A 24,464-nucleotide genomic window follows, 5' to 3' on the forward strand; every position below is an offset into this window, starting at 1 on the left:
TAGAAAGGGACCAGGTGACATTTTTTGGACAATTGAGTTATTTGCACTAAATGAACATATCAGCATACTAAAAAATTTCCCTAAATATAACAAAAAATAATAAACTTTAATGAAAGCACCAATGTGTTTGGGGTGCTTAAGGGTCAAAGCTGTATAACTGAGAGGAGACCTCCATATAGTCTTTAAAGTAATGCAGAGAACTGACCAGAGCTTCTGACCTAATGTCCAATCCTCACCTTCTCGTGGTGCACCCGGTTGGGTATCTACCTGGATACTGAACAAATGAGGATAGGCTGGCAATTTGGGATTTAGCCGACCAAATTGTAATTCTTATTGGCTTAAACCAAATTATAAAACGATGGTACAACATGACAAAATTTCATGCTGGCTGGGGTGTCGCCCAGTTAAACAAGGCCCCCCATTGTTTTCACCAGGGTGAACAGTGAAAAGTCAGCTACTGGAACAAATCTGAAAACAAACCCCAACTCAACATCATCAGAGTTAAAGATCGGTACTATCAACATAAGAAGCCTGAATGGCAAAGAAATGGAGCTAGCTGAAGAATTAGATAAGTACCACATCGACATAATAGGGGTGACTGAAACAAAAAAGACAAAAACTGGCGAGATCTTTTTGAGCAATAAATACAAAATGTTATATTCAGAAAATAACAATCAAGGAAAAGGAGTAACCATAGTATTCAACACAAACTACGAAGCTAATCTTCTTGAATGGCAGGCAGTTTCAAGTAGAGTGATGTGGGCAAATATGAAAATGGGGAACTGGACAATGAGACTTATTTGTGCCTATGGTTCTACTAAGGTAGAAGTGGAGAAATTTTTTGAGGCTTTAGAAAAAGCAACTGACACAATGAAAAAAGAAAAGTTGGTCCTTGTTGGGGATCTAAATAGCAGAGAAGGAAGTGATTGTCAGATATACAAAAATATTATTATTATTATTATTATTAAATAAGACCTCATGGAGTCAAAGACTCAACTGGGAGGTCCTTTTATCACACACACATCTCATCATACCGTATCTTAAACACACTCAAACTCCTTGCAGACACCACACTCTCAGGCAAGGCATTCCAATCATTCACAACTCTGCATGAAAAAAACCTGCCTCTCACTCCCCTACTCACACCCTCTTTATACAGTTTCCAGGGATGACCTCTGGTTCTCCCCTGATCTCCCACTATGTGAAAAAAGGGTATATGTGGAACTACAAGGGGGGTGATTATGAAGAGCTCAGGAGACAGCTTGCAGGTGTAGCATGGAATGAGGAGTTAGCTGGAAAAGAGATCAATGCAGCTTGGGGGATTTTCAAAAAATATTTAGTGGATGCAATGTCTAAATGTATACCACGGGTGAGAAGGTTAAATAAGTTAGGTGTGAGATGGATGAATAAAGAGATTAAGCATGCAATACAGAGAAAAAGGGCATTGTGGAGGCAGCATAAGAGAAGTGGAAGTAACCAATTTCATGAGTTCTACAAAGACCAGGCAAGGAGAGTGACTTGGTTGGTGAGAGTAGCTAAAGAGAGGTATGAACAGCAGTTAGCTAATGAAGCTAAAAAAGGATGACATTGATTGGAGGAAATGGTATAAAGACAGCTGTTGCAGAATGTGTGGTGGAGATACTTAATGAGCAGTTCATAAAGATCTTTCAAACTTGTGAATGTGACTTCATGGAGAGATTAAGAGCAGTTGATGATGGGGAGGAGAGACTGACTGTAAGTGAGCAAGAGGTGTTTGGGGAGTTGAGTAAACTAGATGTAAATAAGGCTGTGGGACTTGATAATATATCACCGCGTATTCTGAAGGAATGTGCCAGAGAGTTGACACCTGCCTTGACATATTTTTTTAATACGAGTCTTGCACTTGGTCAAGTCCCTAAAGAGTGGAAGGAGGGCAAGATTGTGCCACTTCATAAAGGAGGTGATCGAACTCAAGCATCAAACTATAGGCCTATCTGTGTGTCAGGTGTTGTGGTTAAGTTGTTGGAGAAGCTTGTGAGAACTAGGATCCAGAGTTGGGTTGACAACAATGGTATAATCTTTGATGGACAGCATGGATTTGCTAAAGGGAGGTCGTGTTTTAGTAATCTACTTACTTATTACAATAAAGTGACTGCTTCCTTGGACAGAGGAGAAGGATACACAGTAATATACTTGGATTTCGCAAAAGCTTTTGATAGAGTACCTCATGATAAGTTGACAGTCAAACTAGAGCATAATAGAGCAGATGGGGTTGGATATTAGATTAGTGCATTGGATTGGAGACTGGCTATCTGATAGGTATCAACAAGTTGTGTATGGGGGTGCAATATCCAGGAAAAGGAAAGTCACTAGTGGAGTGCCTCAGGGATCTGTTTTAGGGCCATTACTATTTAACTTGTATATTAATGATATTGGCAAAGATTTGGATGGAGATATTCAGTTGTTTGCAGATGATGCAAAGTTGGGACGAACCATAAAGAGTAGTGAAGATGTTGTGGCCTTGCAAGAAGACTTGAATAAATTGAGTGATTGGGCAAGCAAATGGGGATGTGAGTTCAATGTTGCAAAATGTAAGGTTTTAAAATTTGGAAAACAAAGATGGGATGCAGAATTTATGCTTGGTGAGAATATATTGTTGGAAGTAGAGGAAATAAGAGATCTGGGAGTGATAGTGGATAAGGATCTAAAATTTAGGGGTCACATCGCCAAAATTGTGAAGACAACACAAAGACTTCTGGGAATGATGAGGAGGACACTGACGTGTAGAAGTAGGGAGATTCTTGTTCCATTGTATAAGGCTTTGATTAGGCCACACATGGAGTATTGTGCCCAGATTTGGTCACCTGGTTTTGAGAAGGATGAAGAGATGTTGGAAAGGGTACAAAGGCGACTGACTAAGGTAGTTTCTGACCTCTGGAATGTCGAGTATGAGGAAAGATTGAAAAGATGTAATTTGCAGAGACTAGTGGAGAGAAGGAAGAGGGGAGATATGATAGAGACCTACAAGTTGGTAAGGGGTTGCTATAGGATCAATGGTGGAGAAGTTCTGCAGCGAATAGTGGGAGATCAGGGGAGAACCAGAGGTCATCCCTGGAAACTGTATAAAGAGGGTGTGAGTAGGGGAGTGAGAGGCAGGTTTTTTTCGTGCAGAGTTGTGAATGATTGGAATGCCTTGCCTGAGAGTGTGGTGTCTGCAAGGAGTTTGAATGTGTTTAAGACCCGGTATGATGAGATGTTTGTGAGATAAAAGGACCTCCTAGATGAGTCTTTGACTCCATGAGGTCTTGTTTAATAATAATAATAATAATAATAATAATAATAATAATAATAATAATTCTCTGTAGAACGTCTCAACCATTGATCTTATAACAACCCCTTACCAACTTGTAGATCTCTATCATATCTCCCCCTCTTCCTTCTCTCCACTAGACTCTACAAATTACATCTTCTCAATCTTTCCTCATACTCAACATTCCAGAGGTCAGAAACTACCTTAGTCAGTCGCCTTTGGACCCTTTCCAACATCTCTTCATCCTTCTGAAAACCCGGTGACCAAATCTGGGCACAATAGTCCATGTATGGCCAAATCAAAGCCTTATACAATGGAACAAGAATCTCCTTACTTCTACAAGTCAGTGTCCTCTGCATCATTCCCAGAAGCCTTTGTGTTGTCTTCACAAATTTGGCTATCTGTCCCCTAAATTTTAGATCCTTATCCACTATCACTCCCAGATCTCTTATTTCCTCTACTTCCAACAATATATTCTCACCAAGCATAAATTCTGCATCCCATCTTTGTTTTCCAAATTTTAAAACCTTACATTTTGCAACATTGAACTCACATCCCCATTTGCTTGCCAATTCACTCAATTTATTCAAGCCTTCTTGCAAGGCCGCAACATCTTCACTACTCTTTGGTTCGTCCCAACTTTGCATCATCTGCAAACAACCTAATATCTCCATCCAATTCTTCGCCAATATCATTAATATATTGGCGAAGAATTAATATTAATATACAAGTTAAATAGTATGGCCCTAAAACAGACAGATATACAGATAAACAGACCCCTGAGGCACTCTACTAGTGACTTTCCTTTTCCTGGATATCACACCCCCCATACACAACTTGTTGATACCTATCAGATAGCCAGTCTCTAATCCAATGCATGAATCTAATATCCAACCCCATCTCCTCTAGTTTGACTGTCAACTTATCATGAGGTACTCTATCAAAAGCTTTTGCGAAATACAAGTATATTACTGTATATCCTTCTCCTCTGTCCAAGGAAGCAGTCACTTTATTGTAATAAGTAAGTAGATTAATAAAACATGACCTCCCTTTAGCAAATCCATGCTGTCCATCAAAGATTATACCATTGTTGTCAACCTAACTCTGGATCCTAGTTCTCACTTCTCCAACAACTTAACCACAACACCTGACACACAGATAGGCCTATAGTTTGATGCTTGAGTTCGATTGCCTCCTTTATGAAGTGGCACAATCTTGCCCTCCTTCCACTCTTCAGGAACTTGACCAAGTGCAAGACTCGTATTAAAAAAATATGTCAAGGCAGGTGTCAACTCTCTGGCACATCCCTTCAGAATACACGGTGATATATTATCAAGTCCCACAGCCTTATTTATATCTAGTTTACTCAACTCCCCAAACACCTCTTGCTCACTTACAGTCAGTCTCTCCTCCCCATCATCAACTGCTCTCAATCTCTCCATGAAGTCACATTCACAAGATTAAAAGATCTTTATGAACTGCTCATTAAGTATCTCCACCACACATTCTGCATCAGCTGTCTTTATACCATTTCCTCCAATCAATGTCATCCTTCCATAATCATTCCTTCTTTTGCTGGCTACATATCGAACGAACTCCCTAGGATTCTTTTTGGCTTCATTAGCTAACTGCTGTTCATACCTCTATTTAGCTAGTCTAACCAACCAAGTCACCCTCCTTGCCTGGTCTTTGTAGAACTCATGAAATTGGTTACTTCCACTTCTCTTATGCTGCCTCCACAATGCCCTTTTTCTCTGTATCGCATGCTTAATCTTTTTATTCATCCATCTCACACCTACCTTATTTAACCTTCTCACCTGTGGTATACATTTAGACATTGCATCTACTGAATAGTTTTTGAAAATTCCCCAAGCTGCATTGAGGGCTTCACAAATCTCTTTGAAGAGGCATTCATATTTAAAATTGCATCTATGGAGAAGAAAAATTTTATCCCACAGGATACTGTGTTTAGTATTAATACCAGAGCCGCTGCTAGGGTCTTTGTTGCCGGAATGCAATTTCTATCTAAGCACTCCCGTAATGATCTGGGAGTGTGTGGTTCTTTTACGATAATAAAAATTTAAATTATTTGAAATTTCTTAAATAAATTTTGACAGAACAGCCACACGTTGGTTCGCTAAATGTAATGAACCGGGGTGTTGACTAAGCAGGATAATCGCTAAAAACCCGAATATTCAAAAAATTCTCAAAAGTTAAAGCAAATTTTGATAAAGCCACTTCACTTTAATCGTTGAATATAATGACGCAGGGATTATAGCCTTCTCACCGCCCCGAATTGCTAACAAAATTAAAATGCATTTTAATTAAAGTTAAAATTTATTTGAACTAAAGTTTAAAAAATTCTTGCATTTTACAAATTACTAAATTCTTAGTAACTTGTAAAAAGTTTTTAATCATTTTTATAAGTGGAACTATCTTTTAGGAAAATCAAAGAAACTCAAGATAGGTGAGAAAATAAGAAAAGAATTCAGAAATAATTAGAACACTTAATATAAGTATTCAAAAAAATAACATCTTTACAGAATAACAGAAAATAAATTAAATTACATAAATATACTTGAAAATTTTTTATTAAAATTTTAAGGTTTTTGATTTCATATTCACAAAATTAGAAATAATGGTCTTAATGTCTAATTCTGCACATATATCATTTTCAATAGCTATTAACTTCAAACTAACAAGCCTTTTTTGTAACATACTTGTTCTTAAGTAGGTTTTAATCAATTTTCAACTTGGAAAATAAACGTTCACCACTGTAACAGTTGAGGTTAATAGTATTCTTAAAGTGATTGAAAAGTTAGGGAAAGATAAATTATTGGACACAATAAAATTAAGAATATCGAAAGGATTTTGAATATTTAAATTATCCTTCCGAAAAATATCCCGGAAAGTACATAACTCGTCATATAGTTCTATTGCATTTACGTCTTTATTGTCGAAGTCCTTCAAGAGAATCTTTAAATCATCACAATTTTTTCGTAAATCTTCGTTATTAATTTGTAGTAATCTATACAAGAAACTGAAATTATCATATGTTTTTAGTTGTTCAAAACGTTCTATTAACGAACACATTGGAATGTCTAGAAGTGTATAAAACACATTCACTCTAAATTTATCTTCTGGCAATTGTGGCGTTTCGTCACGATGCTCGTAGTCCAATTGTCTTGTCTTCTTTCGTCGTCGAACTTCCGTACCAGTTTTAAATTCTTGTTCTCCATTCACCTCTTCTCACTCAGTTCTTTTGCCGCTTTTAGAACTTCTTTAAAATTTGTATCTGATAGATGCTCTTGTAAGAATATTTTTAAGTTTTCGATAGATTCTAAAGCAAGTGTAATGTTCATATTTTTGTCTTGAAGCATTTTACTCACAGGGTTTATTCTGTTAAGTAAATCATGCCAAGTTATAAGAGAGCAAATAAATTTGTAGTCCTTTATTTTAGCACATAATGTTTGTGCTTCATGCTGAGTTTCTTTATTAAAATTTTCAAAAAGTGCATCATAAATTTCTTTTAACTGATATCGTAGATGGCGGATTGCATTAATTTTACTTTCCCATTGTGTATCTGATGGCTGTTTCAATATTAATTTTTTACGAACTTTATAAGGATTGCCCAACGTTTGTAAGAGAATGAAAAGAAATTTTATATTTCTTGAATAATTGCAAAGAAACTAATTGTATATGCATTCACTTTGGCTGCATCGTTAATGATTAAATTCAGAGTATGAGTAACACATGGCACGTAAAAAGCTCGAGGATTTTTGTTCAAAAGCAAATTTTGGAGCCCATATTTTTTCCCTTTCATATTTGTCCCATTGTATACCTTGACCTCAGATGTCTTCAATGGGAATGTTCCATTTTTCCAGTTGTTCCATTATTGTTGCACATAAACCACATCCTGTGGAATGTGATATATCTGGAAAACCTAAAAAGTTTTCTCTGATATTGACAATTCCATTGTCACAGGAAACAAAGCGAATAATAATGGTCATTTCTTTTGTTTTATTTGCATCAGGTTTGCAGTCTAAAATTCTGGAATAATATTTACACTTTTGAATCGATATTTTAGGGCCATTACTATTTAACTTGTATATTAATGATATTGGCGAAGATTTGGATGGAGATATTCAGTTGTTTGCAGATGATGCAAAGTTGGGAAGAACCATAAAGAGTAGTGAAGATGTTGTGGCCTTGCAAGAAGACTTGAATAAATTGAGTGATTGGGCAAGCAAATGGGGATGTGAGTTCAATGTTGCAAAATGTAAGGTTTTAAAATTTGGAAAACAAAGATGGGATGCAGAATTTATGCTTGGTAAGAATATATTGTTGGAAGTAGAGGAAATAAGAGATCTGGGAGTGATAGTGGATAAGGATCTAAAATTTAGGGGTCACATCGCCAAAATTGTGAAGACAACACAAAGACTTCTGGGAATGATGAGGAGGACACTGACATGTAGAAGTAGGGAGATTCTTGTTCCATTGTATAAGGCTTTGATTAGGCCACACATGGACTATTGTGCCCAGATTTGGTCACCTGGTTTTCAGAAGGATGAGGAGATGTTGGAAAGGGTCCAAAGGCGACTGACTAAGGTAGTTTCTGACCTCTGGAATGTCGAGTATGAGGAAAGATTGAAAAGATGTAATTTGCAGAGACTAGTGGAGAGAAGGAAGAGGGGAGATATGATAGAGACCTACAAGTTGGTAAGGGGTTGCTATAGGATCAATGGTGGAGAAGTTCTACAGCGAATAGTGGGAGATCAGGGGAGAACCAGAGGTCATCCCTGGAAACTGTATAAAGAGGGTGTGAGTAGGGGAGTGAGAGGCAGGTTTTTTTCGTGCAGAGTTGTGAATGATTGGAATGCCTTGCCTGAGAGTGTGGTGTCTGCAAGGAGTTTGAATGTGTTTAAGACCCGGAATGATGAGATGTGTGTGAGATAAAAGGACCTCCTAGATGAGTCTTTGACTCCATGAGGTCTTGTTTAATAATAATAATAATAATAATAATAATAATAATAATAAAATTATATCCCTGATTGCATTACTTAAAGTTTCCGATATTTCATTTTGACTGTCTTTACTCGAATAGTATTGTTTCGTTGTAGGGCCCTTTCAACATGATTTTCCATAACGGGATCAAACATAGCAAACAGTTTGTCTAATTTTAAAAAATTGCCATTATTCCTTTCATATAATTTATCACATGCTCCAAGAAAAGCAAAATTTTGACTACCAAAGAATTTTATAATTTCAATCAAACATTTTAAATCACTCGATCATTGTTTCTTTTCCATTTCATACGTGCTTTGAGTCTGGAAATCAATAGTAGTTTTGTTTTTTTAAATTTTTATCAAGTGCCTTCCATTTTAAGAAATTTTTCATGTGAGTTAAACTAGTCTCATGTCTATGTAAAGTTGTACTTACATTTCTCCAATCATTATAACCTTCTACAAGACTCAGTAGGTGATTCAGTTGATTCAGTAGTGCAACAAGTTTGCAACAAAAGCAAAAAACAGAATTTAAAGTTTCGAAATAAATGAGCCATGTTCTTGGCACAAGCTCCCGTTTTCCATTTTTCTATTATAATACGTGTCGCCAAATTTACGACCATATGTATCTCAGGGATACATTATATTTTTATTTTGAACAGGTCCCGTTTCAATTAAACCAACTCGTAATTTTTCATCAATATTTCCCCATTCACCTGGATCTTCTAAATTTACAGACACTAACAATGTGTTAGTTTCATGGTCAACTGCAACTAAATCTTGTTGTAGTTGACTATATCCTAACTATTTTTCACTAAAATCATGTTCAATAGTCGCAATAATACTTTCATGCAAACTGGATGATGTGCACAGTTCTTCAACTCTGATTTCTGATGTATCAAGTTGGTTACAATCTGCATCAGAATATTTTAATACTTTAACAAATTTATTAAGAGCCCCAGTTTGTTTCTTAATATCTGCTTCTTTCGCAGCATGACGCTTATGATTTTGTGCACCTAATAACTTTTTTTTAAATTTTTGATTCCATTTCTATTTTATACCCACAAGAAATTATTACACAACACGACACAGAGACGAAATAATAGTCGGCACTGCGCTACTGTCAGTAGTCTACTGAGATGCATACCATATTAACTAGCAACAAATGTTTTGTACGAAAATTCATTTCTGTGCATAAAAACCATTCACTGTTTCACTTTAGATAGACAACATTCTACAGGCAAGCATTTAGCCTGCTCTAGCTGCAAAATTGTAAACAGCTGGCTGATTAAAGAGGGGGCAATATACATTTTTTATATTTTTATTCGGTGTATCTGGCCTTATTAATTTTAATATTGATCATTCTAAGAATTTTTTTTTTTTATGATAAAAATTTTGTTTCTTAAAAAATTAACTTATGAACCGTTCCCTGGCGCCGGCGCCCACATGCACCACATGCCTGCTTCTGCCGGCCCTGATTAATACCATGCTGTTCCAATGTAGTGCTGATGTTCATTAATTATCTTTTCACAGAACAACCTGTCTGCCCAAAGTACATCAAATTATATTCAGAAGGGATCTGGTATGCGACAGATAAAGATAGAGGGACAGTTTGTCTTTTGTAGATGGTAACAGATGAGAAAGTTTGTTGATAGGAAAATATGTGAGATTAAAGTGAAACTTCTTCAAAATAGGCTCAGAGATGCCAGAAATATATAGGATTGGAACCCTGGCAAAGAATCCTAAGTTGCTGGAATGTAGGATTCATTTACGTATTGGATTTGATGATGGTTGATCAGTATTTGGTTACAATGAAATGCTGATCTTTTCAATATATAAAACATGAAAATATTATATGACACAAATGCATATTGTTGTCCACATGTTTTACCAGATAAAACCAAACACAAACAAAAAATAATTTGAATTTAAATGCAGAAACTAATATGAATATTCCTGAATCTGCAATGGAATTTTCTCCATAGAATCTGCAAAACAGTAGTCATAATTTTGTGAATAATAACTACAATCAGTAGCTCATATTACATATGAGCTGCATTCATGTTTATTACAAAACAATCAGTGCTTTTCTGTATCCAGTAGTAAACAAGAAGAGGAAATTAGCAGCAGAAATGAAAATATGGATAGAAATTGAGAAAATGATATTGTCAGACAAAGAAAAGAAGAAAGAGAAAATTTAAAGGTGAAATTTTCATAGCAAAGGAAAAGTTTCAATACTGTAATAAGTCTCATTATAATACAAGTAAAGGAAAATTCATGAGATCAAAAAAAAGTTTTCTAGTAGAATATATGTGTCTTGTAAGCAGGAATGCCATAAACTTCAAAATGTAAGAAAACTTTTTTTTTTTTTGAAGAACTCTATAAACTAGGAAATCGTGACACACAAACTCTTATATTGCTATCAAAGTTTTTGGGATCTCAGTGAAACATAAGAAAAGTAAAGACTAAGATAAACGGTTATATACAGGGACTTACTACATGTATGACTGCCAGGTAATAAATATATCAATAGTAGTAATAATAATAATATATAAATCTTCTTTAATAAAGCATATACTTACCGAGTACCTGCTGGTGAAGTCAAATAAATATGAATATCTCCTCTTCGAGTAGAAGAGAGTGTTATTTTGGCTTGAACATGCTCTAAATATCTTACAAATTCACAGAAAACATGCAGTTTAAGCTCAACATGACTTTTGGCTGGAATAAGTCTGAAATAAACATTACTTATTTAACAAGATACCATACATAGATAATATAAAAATAACATAGTGAAATTTCAGCAGCATATTGTGTTACTAGGGTAAATAAAGCTATGGTACATATCTACAAGACAGTTTATTATTAAACACATATTTTACAAGGAATGAATGAAAAGTAGTGACAAGACTGCTACAGAATGCATAGAAATTGAAAAGCTTATATTTACAATGGCTGTTGCAAAGCATCCTACATGTATCGGCCTTTTTCATACTAACAGGATGATAGAGTATATGTGGAAAAGCCATGTAAGTATGATTCATAGTAATGTAAAAAACACTCATGAAGTAGGAAGAATATCTTGGATCAAAACTAAGTTTGCATTTGTAGTAAAAAGGATGAATGAGGAAGGACGTAGGCATCTGGAGAGATTGCTGTTCTGAACGAGTCAGTGTGTCCCAGGGAGGATGATAGCAGGGGTGGCCTCTTGTGGGAATGGATACTTGGGAGAAGGGAGACAATGTCAGGTAAGACTGAGCCCAGTGGAGTCTAGAAGGGATAAGGCTGGGTATAGAAACAATGGCATTTATATGCTGTATACTAATGCCAGGAGTATCCGGAATAAGGGAGAGGAATTGGTGGCGCAGATAGCATCAGCCTGGCCAAAAATTATTGCGATCACTGAGACGTGGTTGACAGAAGGGGATATAACAAAGGGAATAGAAGTCGCTGGGTATAGCATTTTTCGCCAGGATAGGAGGGGAAAGCATGGTGGTGGGGTGCTGCTTATGATAAGTGATGACCTATGTCCTCTAAGAGTGGAGAATTTGGAAGGAAGTGAGACAAATGATTTTGAGAGCGTATGGTGTGAGGTAGAGGTAGGCAAGACAGGATATTTAGTGGGGTGTTGCTACAGACCCAGGAGCACAGAGGATGGGGACCAGGAGATGTTTAGACAGCTAAGTTTGGCAAGTGCAAGAAGAATGATTGTTATAGGAGATTTTAACTTCAGTAGTATAAATTAGAGAGAGGAAGATGCATGTAACAATAGGGGAATGGAATTTCTAGAATTCTTGAGGGACAAATGTCTTAGGCAACATGTAACAGAGGGAACAAGAGGTTCAAAAATTTTGGATTTGGTTATAGCATCAGAAGAGTTGATAATAACTGAGTTGACGTCTCTCCCACCAGTTGGAGAGAGTGACCATATGGTGTTGACATGGAAAATGAATAGACATGCAGGAGTATCAAAGAGACGGGAACTTATGTGGAATTATAAGGCAGGTGATTATAATAGTCTTAGACGTCAACTTCGGGAAGTTTCATGGAGGGAGGAATTGGACGGCCGGGATATCACCAGTGCATGGGAAATTGTGAAAGACTATTTGTTATCAGCAATGGTAAGTTGTATACCACGAGTGAAGAAGAGGGTGCAATTTGGAGTAAAGTGGATGACAAACAACATTAAACAGGAACTGCATGCGAAAAAGAGGCTATGGAAGAGATATAAGGAGACAGGTGAAGAGAGGATGGGTGAAGAATATAAGACACAGGCCAGAAGAGTGACTCGTGTGGTAAGGAAAGCGAAACTGGAATATGAGAGCAGATTGGCCCTAAGATCCAAAGAAAATCCTAGGGAATTTTTTAGCTATGTGGCCAGTAGGAGGAGAAATGACTGTGGAAGAATGATATTGTGGGATAAAAATGGGAATAGAGTGACTGATGCAGAGGACATAGTGGAATTGTTCAATGAACACTTTATTGGAGTATTTCATCCTAGAGGAGTCAGTTTTAATGCTAGAGGGATAGGACTGGTACGAGGTCTGGAGGTACAGGAGGAGAGTGTGTTTCAGATACTGAGTACTCTGGATGTCAGTAAAGCTGTGGGACTGGATGGTATTTCGCCACGAGTTTTGAGAGAATGTGCTAGCGAATTGACAATACCTTTAACGTGGCTTTACAATGAAAGTCTGGCTTTGGCAAAGGTGCCCAGGGAATGGAAGGAAGGTAAGATAGTGCCATTGCATAAGGGTGGTAACAGACTGGAAGTGTCTAATTATAGGCCAGTCTGTGTGTCATCAGTAGTTGTTAAGATCTTGGAGAAAATAGTGAGGGACCGTGTACAGCATTGGGCAGATGAGGGTAATGTTATCTGTGAGAATCAACATGGATTTGTGAAAGGACGCTCTTGTTTTAGCAATATGCTAGCCTTTTATAATAAAGTTACAAGAGCATTAGATGAGGGAAAGGCATATACTGCAATTTTCTTAGACTTGGCGAAGGCATTTGACAGGGTGCCACATGATAAGCTGATATTTAAGTTGCAGCACATGGGTCTGGATGTCAGATTGGTCAACTGGATTCAGGATTGGCTGTCTGATAGGTATCAGAGAGTTGTGTATGGTGGAGCAGTTTCCAGGAGGCAGAGGGTTACAAGTGGGGTCCCACAGGGCTCAGTACTAGGACCTATATTGTTTAACCTTTATATCAATGACATAGCCAGTGGATTGCAGGGGGATATTCAGTTGTTTGCGGATGATGCGAAGCTGGGAAGGATTATTAGTAATAGCGCAGATGTGGTAGCCCTGCAAGAGGATTTAAATAAGCTAGATAGATGGGCAAATGAATGGGGGTGTCAGTTTAATGCAGCAAAATGTATGGTCTTGAGGTTTGGGAAACATCGATGGGATGCTGCATACTCTATGGGAGGAGTTATACTGGAGGAAGTAGGGGAGACAAGAGATCTGGGGTTGATGATTGATAGAAACCTGAAGTTTAGGGGACATATTGCAAAGGTGGTGAAGGTAACACAGAGGATTGCTGCTATTATGAGAAGGACACTGACCTGCAGAGATAAGAGGGTTATCATTCCGTTGTATAAGTCTCTGATCAGACCACACTTGGACTATTGTTCTCAGATTTGGTCCCCAGGATTTGAAGGGGATAAATTAACTGTGGAAAGGATACAAAGACGGATGACAAAGATGGTTTCAGGACTGTACAAGGATAGTTATGAGGATCGGCTGAGAGAATGTGGACTGCAGAGTTTGGCGGATAGAAGAAGGAGAGGTGATATGATTGAGACTTTTAAACTGTTGAGAGGTGGTTACAGGGTTGACACTGGGGAGTTCTTTCGCTTGGTTGATCAGCGGGAAGGAGTGATGACAAGAGGCCATCCCTGGAAGTTACGAAAGGAAACTGTGAGCAAGAGGGTAAGGAGTGGTTTCTTTCTGTGGAGGGTGGTTGAGCCGTGGAATGCATTGCCTGATGGAGTGGTGGGAGCGAGAACGGTCAGTGACTTTAAAGAGTGGTATGATAAACTTTGTGTTTCTCAGGGGGGACCTCCCCTCGATGAGTCTTGACAGACTTTATGTCTTAGGAAGGACCTCCCTCAATGAGTCTTTTGACTCCTTGGAGGCCTGAATAATAATAATAATAATAATAATAATAATAATAATAAAAAGACTGCTGACAAAGTCTACCGGAATAGTGAAAAATGCTTCCCACCCCTGACATTCAGTGGTCGATTAAGAATAGTTGGGGTCCGTAGGCAAATAATATTTTGGGCCCGCCGACATTGGTAATGCGGTTTAATTTAAAGCATAGATAGCATGCGCTGCTCAAAATACAAAATAAGAAGCTTGTCAACTAGCGCCGACATTGGTATTGCGGCATTATTTAAAGTGTAGATAGTGCCCGCTGTTCAAAATACATATTAAAACATAATAATTGTTTTGAAAAAATTTTCGGTTAAAATAATCAAGATTTTTATGATGTTTACCAAAAACATTAATCTATTTTAAAACACTATAGGAAAATGTCTTGGCTTGGGGCCCTCAAAAGCCTGGGGCCCCTTAGGCATGTGCCTCATTGCCTTAATGGGAAATCTTCCACTGCTGACATTATTGATATTTTTAAGTTTTCTATCCATACCAGTTACTTCTCTTGGAAGAATACCTTATATACACAGATAGAAGGTACTTCCATGGGTTCTCCCTTATCAGCCCCTCTGGCCAGTAGTTTCAATATGGAGCATTTTGAAAAAAATGCTCTTGATACTACCAGTCTCAAACCTTCCATTTGGTTAAGACATACTGATTATGAATTATGTATTTGGCAACATGGCTCAGACATATTAGACTCATTCCTCCTCCACCTCAACAGTCAACACCCAGAATCCAGTTCACTATTTAAAAAAAAAAAAAAAAAAAAAAGCTTGCCGTTTTGTGTGATTAGATACTCTAACACAAAGGTAGATACATACATAAACCTTCCCACCATCTCCCTTCTCAACAACATCGGGTCATCAAATCCCTTGTCAACAGAGACTCCAACCTCTGTTCCACCCAAGCATCCCTTACAGTGCAACTTGCCTTTATTCACCAAACCTTCCTGTCCAATGGTCACAATGCCAAAAAAAAAATCTAAAAATTATCTTTGATACAAATTGAGTTTGAAGGACAAAGTGAACTGTATGGGAGCGATTGACTACATTTGAGTTGTTATGGTGTAAGTCACTTGGAGAGACTGCTGCTGAAAGCTAGAGAAGTGAATAGAGAGAATGAAACAGATCAAGTGGGAAGTGATGTGGAAGAGCAGGAGAATAAGACAGGAGAGATTAAAGAAGTGGTTATGAATGGGAAAGTGAGTGGCATGAGTATAGAAAATGAGAGAATGGGTGTGCAAGAGGAACAGGAAACGGGGAGGCTCAGGGTGAACAGGGATACACAGCATGAGAAAGGTGGATGCTCCAAGAGGATGTGAGAGCATGTGTAGACAGGAAAGGAATGACCTGGGATCAAGAACAAACAGATGAAATTGAAAAGAGTTCTAAAATGAATAAGCAGAAAGGGAAATGGCCCCAGTCGAGCATGGAGAGATCACATCGAATGAGTGGAATCAGTGGAACTAGCTGTAGATCCAGAAATGAGCTGTTGTGTTTGTATACAAATGCTAGAAGTATAAGAAACAAGGCAGATGAAATGGTTGCACTAATTGCATCTGTTCACCCAAAGAATGTTGGAATAAGTGAGATATAGTTGGAAGACGACGACGACATCCTGACAGGAATAGAGATGGAAGTGTATGATGCGTTTTGTGAGGATAGAAGGGGTAAAATGGGAGGGGGAGTGCTATTGATGATAGAGAAGGAGTTATGTCCATACAAAGTAGAGATGCAAGAAGGAAATAATGCCAGTAATTTTAAGGCAGTATGGTGTGAGATAGAAGTGAATGGAATCCAATACTTGGTTGGATGTGGTTATAAACCAGGTAATGTGGATGGTGGTGATAATGAAATATATGATCAAATTAGAAAAGCTAATAAGAAAAGGGTGATCATTATGGGCGATTTTAATTAAGAAAATATAGACTGGAATGATGAGATAGCAACTGGAATGCCCTCTGTTACAGTATATTACAGAAGGCACGCGAGGATTGAGGGGTCTCGGATTTGGTCATCTCATCAGAGGATGTAATTATAAATGAGGTTTGAAATCATCCACCAAGTGGTGAGAGTAACCATGAGGTGATTACCTAAGTGGTTGCCAGTAGTCTAAGGACCTCTGTGAGAAAAGGGTATATGTAGAACTACAAGTGTGTGGGGGGGGAGTGATTATGAAGAGCTCAGGAGACAGTTTGTGGGTGTGGCATGGAATAAGGAGTTAACTGGAAAAGAGATCAATGCAGATTGAGGGATTTTCAAAAACTATCTAGTAGTTGCAATGTCTAAATGTATTCCAAGGATGAGAAGGTTAAATAAGGTAGGTGTCAGATGGATAAATAAAGAAATTAAGCATGCGATACAGAGAAAAAGGGCATTGTGGAGGCAGCATAAGAGAAGTGGAAATAACCAATTCCATGAGGTTTTCAAAGACCTGGCAAGGCAGGTGACTTGGTTAGTGAAGGCAGCAAAAGTGGTATAAACAGCAGTTAGCTAATGAAGCCAAAAAGAATCCTAAGTTGTTTTTTCGATATGTAGCCAGCAAAAGAAAGAATGATTAAGGAAGGATGGCATTGACTGGAGAAAATGGTATAAAGAAAGCTGTTGCGGAATGTGTGGTGGAGATACTTAATGAGCAGTTCATAAAGGTCTTTCAATCTTGTGAATGTGACTTCATGGAGAGATTGAGAGCAGTTGATAATGGGGAGGAGAGACTGACTGTAAGTGAGCAAGAGCTAGATAATAATAAAACTAGATGTTAATAAGGCTTTGGGACTTGATAATATATCACCATGTATTCTGAAGGAATGTGCCAGGGAATTGACACCTGCCTTGACATATTTTTTTAATATGAGTCTTGCACTTGGTCAAGTTCCTAAGGAGTGAAGGAGGGCAAGATTGTGTCACTTCATAAAGGAGGTGATCGAACTCAAGCATCAAACTATAGGCCTATTTGTATGTCAGGTATTGTGGTTAAGTTCTTGTGAGAACTAGGATCCAGAATTGGGTTGACAACAACGGCATTATCTTTGATGGATAGCATGGATTTGCTAAAGGGAGATCATGTTTTAGTAATCTACTTACGTATTATAATAAAGTGAATGCTTCCTTGGACAGAGGAGAAGGATACACAGTAATATACTTAGATTTTGCAAAGGCTTTTGATAGATTACCTCATATTAAGTTGACAGTCAAACTAGAGCAGATGGGGGTTGGATATTAGATTAGTGCATTGGATTGGAGACTGGCTATCTGATAGGTATCAACAAGTTGTGTATAGGGGAGTGATATCCAGGAAAAGGGAAGTCACTAGTGGAGTGCCTCATGGGTCTGTTTTAGGGCCATTACTGTTTAACTTATATATTAATCATATTGGTGAAGATTTGGATGGAGATATTCAGTTGTTTGCAGATGATGCAAAGTTGGACCGAACCATGAAGAGTAGAGAAGATGTTGTGGCCTTACAAAAGGACATGAATAAATTGAGTGATTGGGCACGGAAATGGGGATGCGAGCTCAATGTTGCAAAATGTAAGGTTTTAAAATTTGGAAAACAAAGATCGGATGCAGAATTTATGTTTGGTGAGGATATATTGTTGGAAGTGGAGAAAATAAGAGATCTGTGGGTGATAGTGGATAAGAATCTGAAATTTAGGGGACAGATAGCCAAACTTGTGAAGACAACACAAAGGCTTCTGGGAATGATGCAGAGGATACTGACTTGTAGAAGTAGGGAGATTCTTGTTCCATTGTATAAGGCTTTGATTAGGCCACACGTGGACTATTGTGCCCAGATTTGGTCACCTAGTTTTCAGAAGGATGAAGAATCTGTTGGAAAGGGTCCAAAGATGATTGACTAAGGTAGTTTTTAACCTCTGGAATGTTGAGTATGAGAAAAGATTGAGAAGATGTAATTTGCAGAGGCTGGTGGACAGAAGGAAGAGGGGAGATATAGAGGCCTACAAGTTAATAAGAGGTTGTTATGGGATCAATGCTGGAGAAGTTCTACAAAAAATAGTGGGAGAACCAGAGGTCATCCCTGGAAACTGTATAAAGAGGGTGTGAGTAGGGGAGTGAGAAGCAGGTTTTTTTCATGCAGAGTTGTAAATGATTGGAATGCCTTGCCTGAGAGTGTGGTGTCTGCAAGGAGTTTGAGTGTGTTTAAGACATGCTATGATGAGCTGTGTGTGTATGATAAAAGGACTTCCCAGATGAGTCTTTGGCTCCATGAGGTCTTGGAGTAATAATAATAATCTGTTCCTTCCTTGCATCCCTCTCAACATAAAACTACAGTAATACCATTACTATTCCTTATATCTGGGGCACTTCAGAAAAATAGCCAAAACTTTGAAGAAATATAATCTCTGCACTATTTTTAAACCTCAATTGAAGCTGGCATCCTTTCTCCACTCTCCTAAAGATCTGCTTCCTTCCCTCTCTATTCCAGTGTTTACAAGGTTCCTTGTTTCTTGCAAATGATGATATTATGGTAAGACTGGGAGATCTGCTAACATCTGCCTATAAGAACACAAAAATACATCTGCCACCACAACTATGGTCAATCAGGTCAAGATGAGGTCAAGCAGACCATGGCTTGGATGTCTTACAAAGAATCCCACCAGGCTCCATTGCAGCAAATACAAACTTGAAAGACTCTTTTTAGAATCTCCAGCAGACTTTAAAAAACAGCCTAATCTTAATAAATACAGTTGTATTAAGCTTCCCAAAATTTGAGAAATTTTAATGCTTATTCCTCCTTCCCAACATCTAAGGCTAGCCACACCATAGAGGGCGCACCTCATCATGTTTTCACTTATTGTTTCTTGTGTGTGTTATTACAATTTTAACGTAGTATTCCTGATGATGTCTCTGTGAGTGAGACGAAATAGTGAAATCAATTAAACCTGTTATGTAATTTCTCTTTATGCTGTAAATTATTCCATTGACGTGCAACATGAATGACATCCACTGTTTGTGTGTTGCTGGCTAGATATAGAGAGTTTCAGCAAATGTCTGAACACTTTTAATGAGATAATTACAGGATTAATATAACACAAATTTAATTCAGATTTTTATGTATGCAGAAATCATGTGTAAAAAATGCAAAACAACTTACTTATCTGCATGAGTTGCTTTTACTTCACATTTCTTCTGTGGAGGGACAGTAATCCAGTGTCGTGCTGCCTCTACTATGGCTGCAGCATTCATTAAACCATAGCCAAAGGAATGACTTACTGAAAAAAATCAAAACGGTACAAAATACAGAAAAAAAATCACAAATAAATCATAAATAAATAAATTAGTTATTTTTAATTTTTGTAAATATCCAAGTTAAGTTAAAGCTTTTGCTGTCAAAGTAATATTTTCAAAATTGCTAGGGAACCAACTGCAAAAAAAAAAAAAAAAAAAAAAAAAAAAGATTTTTTGAGACCAACAATATCACAACACTCTATATTATTGGTTGCCTATGCAGCACACCAAAACAACAAGGATAAAAGATACCTGAGGTATGAGAGATTGGAATAAGAAAATGGTTATGAAAAATGACCAGGTAAAATGGTGTGTGTAGGAGGATATCTGAGTAGTTAGGGAGATAAGGCATAGGTTGTGTGTGTGTGTAAGAGTAGTTAAAATGAAGAGAGTATGGCCTGGGATGCATGAAAATTAGATGAGGGAAAAAAAGAAGAGATGGGATTGACATCTAGTGTGAAGGTCACAGCCAAAAGTTGGCCTAAGTTGGAATAGTTATGCAAAAATGAGTAACTATTTTTGCTTACTAATGCCAGTAGTATCAGAAATAAGGGAATGAATAGGAGGACTTTTTTATTATGTAAATCCCACCAGTGAAAAACAGTAAACCTATCATATCATAATACTGTGAGTAAGGTAATTATTTCATACTCTGGAAACCCTGCTCCAGACAGCAAACATGAAACATTTTTTAAAGCCATTTCAGAACTTCAATAAGTAGATGTCACACTTGTTGAGTTGATTTGCCTGAAAATCACTGGTGCAACCAAAATGTGGTTGGATGAGCATGATGTAATGATGAGAATAGTGATAGATTGATGTGTTTTCCTTAAAAATACAAACAGCACAAGCAGAAGGAGATGTGATGTTGCTGATACTAGAGGAATTGTGCCTACTCAAAATGGATATGCTTTTACTTATTCCACTTTTCTTCTGGAGTATATAATGATTATGGCTCCTTTATTTTGATTGATCTGGTTTCATATTATATCTATCATATTTGAAGGTCTGGCATTCACTGTGCAGGGCCTTCATGAAACATACAGTCCCCAATCCAATGCACCAATCTAATATCCAACCCCATCTGCTCTAGTTTGACTGTCAACCTATTATGAGGTACTCTATCAAACGTTTTTGCAAAATCCAAGTATATTAATGTGTATCCTTTTCCTCTGTCCAAGGAAGCAGTCACTTTATTGTAATAAGTAAGTAGATTACTAAAATATGATCTCCCTTTAGCAAATCCATGCTGTCCATCAAAGATAATACCATCGTTATCAACCCAACTCTGAATCCTAGTTCTCACAAGCTTCTCCAACAACTTAACCACAACACCTGACACAGAGATAGGCCTATAGTTTGATGCCTCCTTTATGACGTGGCACAATCTTGCCCTCCTTCCACTCCTTAGGAATTTGACCGGGTGACTATTAAAGTTGTTTTCCATGATTTCATAGCAGCAGCCAGAAAAGAATGTATATTTTTGCTAATTCCAAATATTTGTAGGGATTTTAGGATCCAGGAGTGTGGGAAGGAATCAAAGGTTTCTTGTAGTCTATCCATGATATGTTTAAGTCAGTTTTTTGTCTATTTGAATTTCTAAGGATCATTTTATTAATAAGGACCTGGTCTTTTGTTTCTCTAGATTTTTGAAAATTGCCTTTTTGCTCAATGAGATAAATCTGATTATCTGGTAAGCAGTGGTATATGGAATTTGCTATGATTGCAGTGAACAGCTTAAGCATAGTCATATTGGACAATAGTTACTTGGGTCTACACCCTTATCCTTATCTTTCATGAAGAGAAAAGTACATCCAGATATCATCCAGTCCTCCACTGAGCCTGAATGCAACAAATAATTAAATTGTTCTGCTATTCGATCATACACACTAGTTCATTCATTCATTTCATATGGTGATTCAACGGCCGTGAGCCCCTTTTATGGGAGGCATGGCACCACCTCAATCCCCCCTATTTTTATCCGGGCTCGGGACCAGCATAGCTGACAATTCATACCTATGGCTGAATTGTCAATACGCCACTGCCAATCAGGCTAACAGAGATTCACAAACTTTGGCTTCCTCACATTAATCCACAACCAGAAATATAAGAACATATTTCGAATTGGAAGGAAAACAGTGATACAGTCATACCCCGACTTACGCAAATCCAGAGTTACATGGTTTCTTATATGTACATATTCCCATCCCGCTTCACGCCTCACCACTAGTCATATCTTTCAGGCGCCGGCCGCATTCGGCAGTGTTGCACATGCTGTGAACAAGCACTGACGTGTTTCGCGCAGTCTCCATTATGTTCTTGATAAAAATTTTATCACATAAAAAATAATAATGTCATCAAAAAGAAGCAAGTCTCATTCTTCTACTGCTAGCAAGAAAAGAAAAACATTGACTTTGGAAACAAAACTCAACATTATTAAGGATTTTGAAGGGGGAATGAAAATTTGTGAGCTAGCAAAGAAGTTCGATCTACAGGAATCCGCAGCAAGAACAATCATAAAAGAAAGGTTTACAGATTTTGGAGGACATAGATTCTAATGAGGAACGAATTGTAGCCACAAGGCAAGGAATAAAAAATCATTAGCTTGCTATGAAGAAATTCTGCATGACAAGAAAAAGACATTATGCCATCAGACGAATCTATTAGATTTTATGAAACCATCGACATCGAAATAACTTTCTTTTTTTTATGTACGAAAAACTACAATTACGATTATATTTCTTAAAAAATATAGGTGTTTTTGTAAACCTTTAGTCCCAATTGTATGTTTGTGTATATAAATTACATGCAAAATTATACCCCGAGTTACGCACTGATAATAAAATAAGATCATTAAATAAATAATGAAATAAGAACATTGTAACAGTTCAGTCTCCTGCGTTGTGCAGTCAGATAACAAGATCAGTTTTGATATTAATTATTATTTGATATGATATACTTTAATGTTAATTATTAATTATAAGTGCTAAAGTTACATAAATATAACTAGCATTAATTTTAATCTGGTTTGGTTGTGATTGAGTGTGGTGTGTTTGTGTGTGGAAGTTACTGAGCTTGAAGTACTTTTCCAGTATTGTTTATAATGTTGTTTTGTGTGTTGTATATTTTCTTTCTATCAATTATCGTGGCTGGCATACATCTACTTACTGATTCGTTGTTGCCCAAATTTCAAGTCTGCCACCATTTAAAGATCACATTTTGAGAAGTGTAATACAAGATTTTATAGAATGCATGTTTGCATGAAATGTAGACAGAGGGAGGAGGTGAGTAATCTTGATATAAGTATCTCTAATATCTCAGGTTTCAGGGGCACTGATGTTACAAAGGAAACTGTATGTTTCTGGGAGAGAGAGAGTTACAAGGGGAGGAAGGTGAGCATTAGGGTGTTCGAGAAGGAGGAAGATGAGCATCAGTTGGCAATGGACTTGATATTAGATAGTGTGCATGGAGCTATGAAAGACCTCAAGGATGGTGTTGAGAGGGAGAGGGATAAATGTATTGAGAGAGGAAGTGGAGGGCATGAAAAATGAGTTGACTCATGGAAAGGAACACAGAACACTTGAAAGGCTGGCTGATGTGAGACAAACAAGAAATGTGAAAGAAAGTTATAGGAATGAGAGAAAGTCAAGAGAGTACAAGAGCCAAGGAAAGTGAGATTACAGGAGGGCAGATGCTTGAAGTGGGAGAGAAAGGAGATGGAATGTTGGAGGGGAGAGAGAGAAATGTGGATGAAAAAGGAATGAATGGATCTGCGAGGTCAGTGATTTATGAAGATTAAATGATTCGTGGTTTGCAGAACAAATGTTAGAGGAGTACTTGCCTGGAGGAATGACAGAGAGTGTCTGTGTCACAATAAAGTGAGGTGAGAATGTAGATGATAAGATATGATGGCGATGGTTGGTAGAAATGATCTTAGAGGTAGTGTGATTTGGTAGCGAGAGATTTAGTTAGCATGAGAGTGAAGATAGTGAGAGTTTCCCCAGATATGATGATGCAGAATTAAGAAGAAGAGCAACAATAATGAATGGCAATAATGAACAAATGAGGGTGAGTTGAAAGAGAGGTCTGAAATATGTGGATGCTTGAAGTGCTTTTGAGGATAGAAGAGAGCTGTATGCAAGACACGGACAACTGCATTTGAACATAGAAAGGCATAGGCATCTGGAGAGATTGTTCTCTGGGCAAGTGAGAGTGTTAGATCAGGGGAAACTAGACTTACTAGGGTGGACGGTAGCAGGGATAGCCTCTTGGGAGATGAGAGAATGTATAGTATATTGAAGAGTCAATTGGAGTAAAGAGGGAATAATAATTGGTACAGAAATGGGGACAATTCATTGATGTTTTTTTATACAAATTCTAGGAATATCAAGAATAAAGGAAGTGAATTGCTGTCATTGATAGCCTCATCCTATCCTAAGATTACTGGAATCAGCAAAATGTGACTGACAGAATATGCCCTGACAGGAAATAGAAGTAAAAGGATATAACATATTTGGCAGGATAAAAAAAAACAAACTGGGTGGTGGTGTAGAAAGTTCTTTCAGTTATAAATTAAATTAAAAATGCCAAGAAATTATATTCTTGTTTAATCCTTCATCCAAGTATAAGCACACAGTCTTACACACAAAGTTTCTTCACGACTAGGCTACTTGCATATATAAGCTAATGTTTTCAAATTAATTGCCTTAAACAACTAACTCTAATCCCAAGTATTTTAATAACAAGGTGTGACATATTT

At 37.4% G+C, this 24,464-nt stretch overlaps 1 protein-coding gene across 1 annotated transcript in view; it reads right to left on the minus strand.

Moving 5' to 3' along the window:
- LOC150098214 (furin-like protease 1, isoforms 1/1-X/2) overlaps positions 1–24,464 on the minus strand; it is a 469,518-nt gene that overhangs the window by 69,579 nt on the left and 375,475 nt on the right. The window contains 2 exon segments of the mRNA XM_090405967.1: positions 10,875–11,024; positions 19,572–19,685. Coding sequence (XP_090262093.1) covers positions 10,875–11,024; positions 19,572–19,685 — 264 coding nt within the window.

Source organism: Typopeltis vanoorti, chromosome 16 (assembly GCF_054136105.1).
Source record: "Typopeltis vanoorti isolate ZY-2024b chromosome 16, IOZ_Tvanoo_1.0, whole genome shotgun sequence".
In the NCBI taxonomy this organism is placed as follows: Eukaryota; Metazoa; Arthropoda; class Arachnida; order Uropygi; family Thelyphonidae; genus Typopeltis; species Typopeltis vanoorti.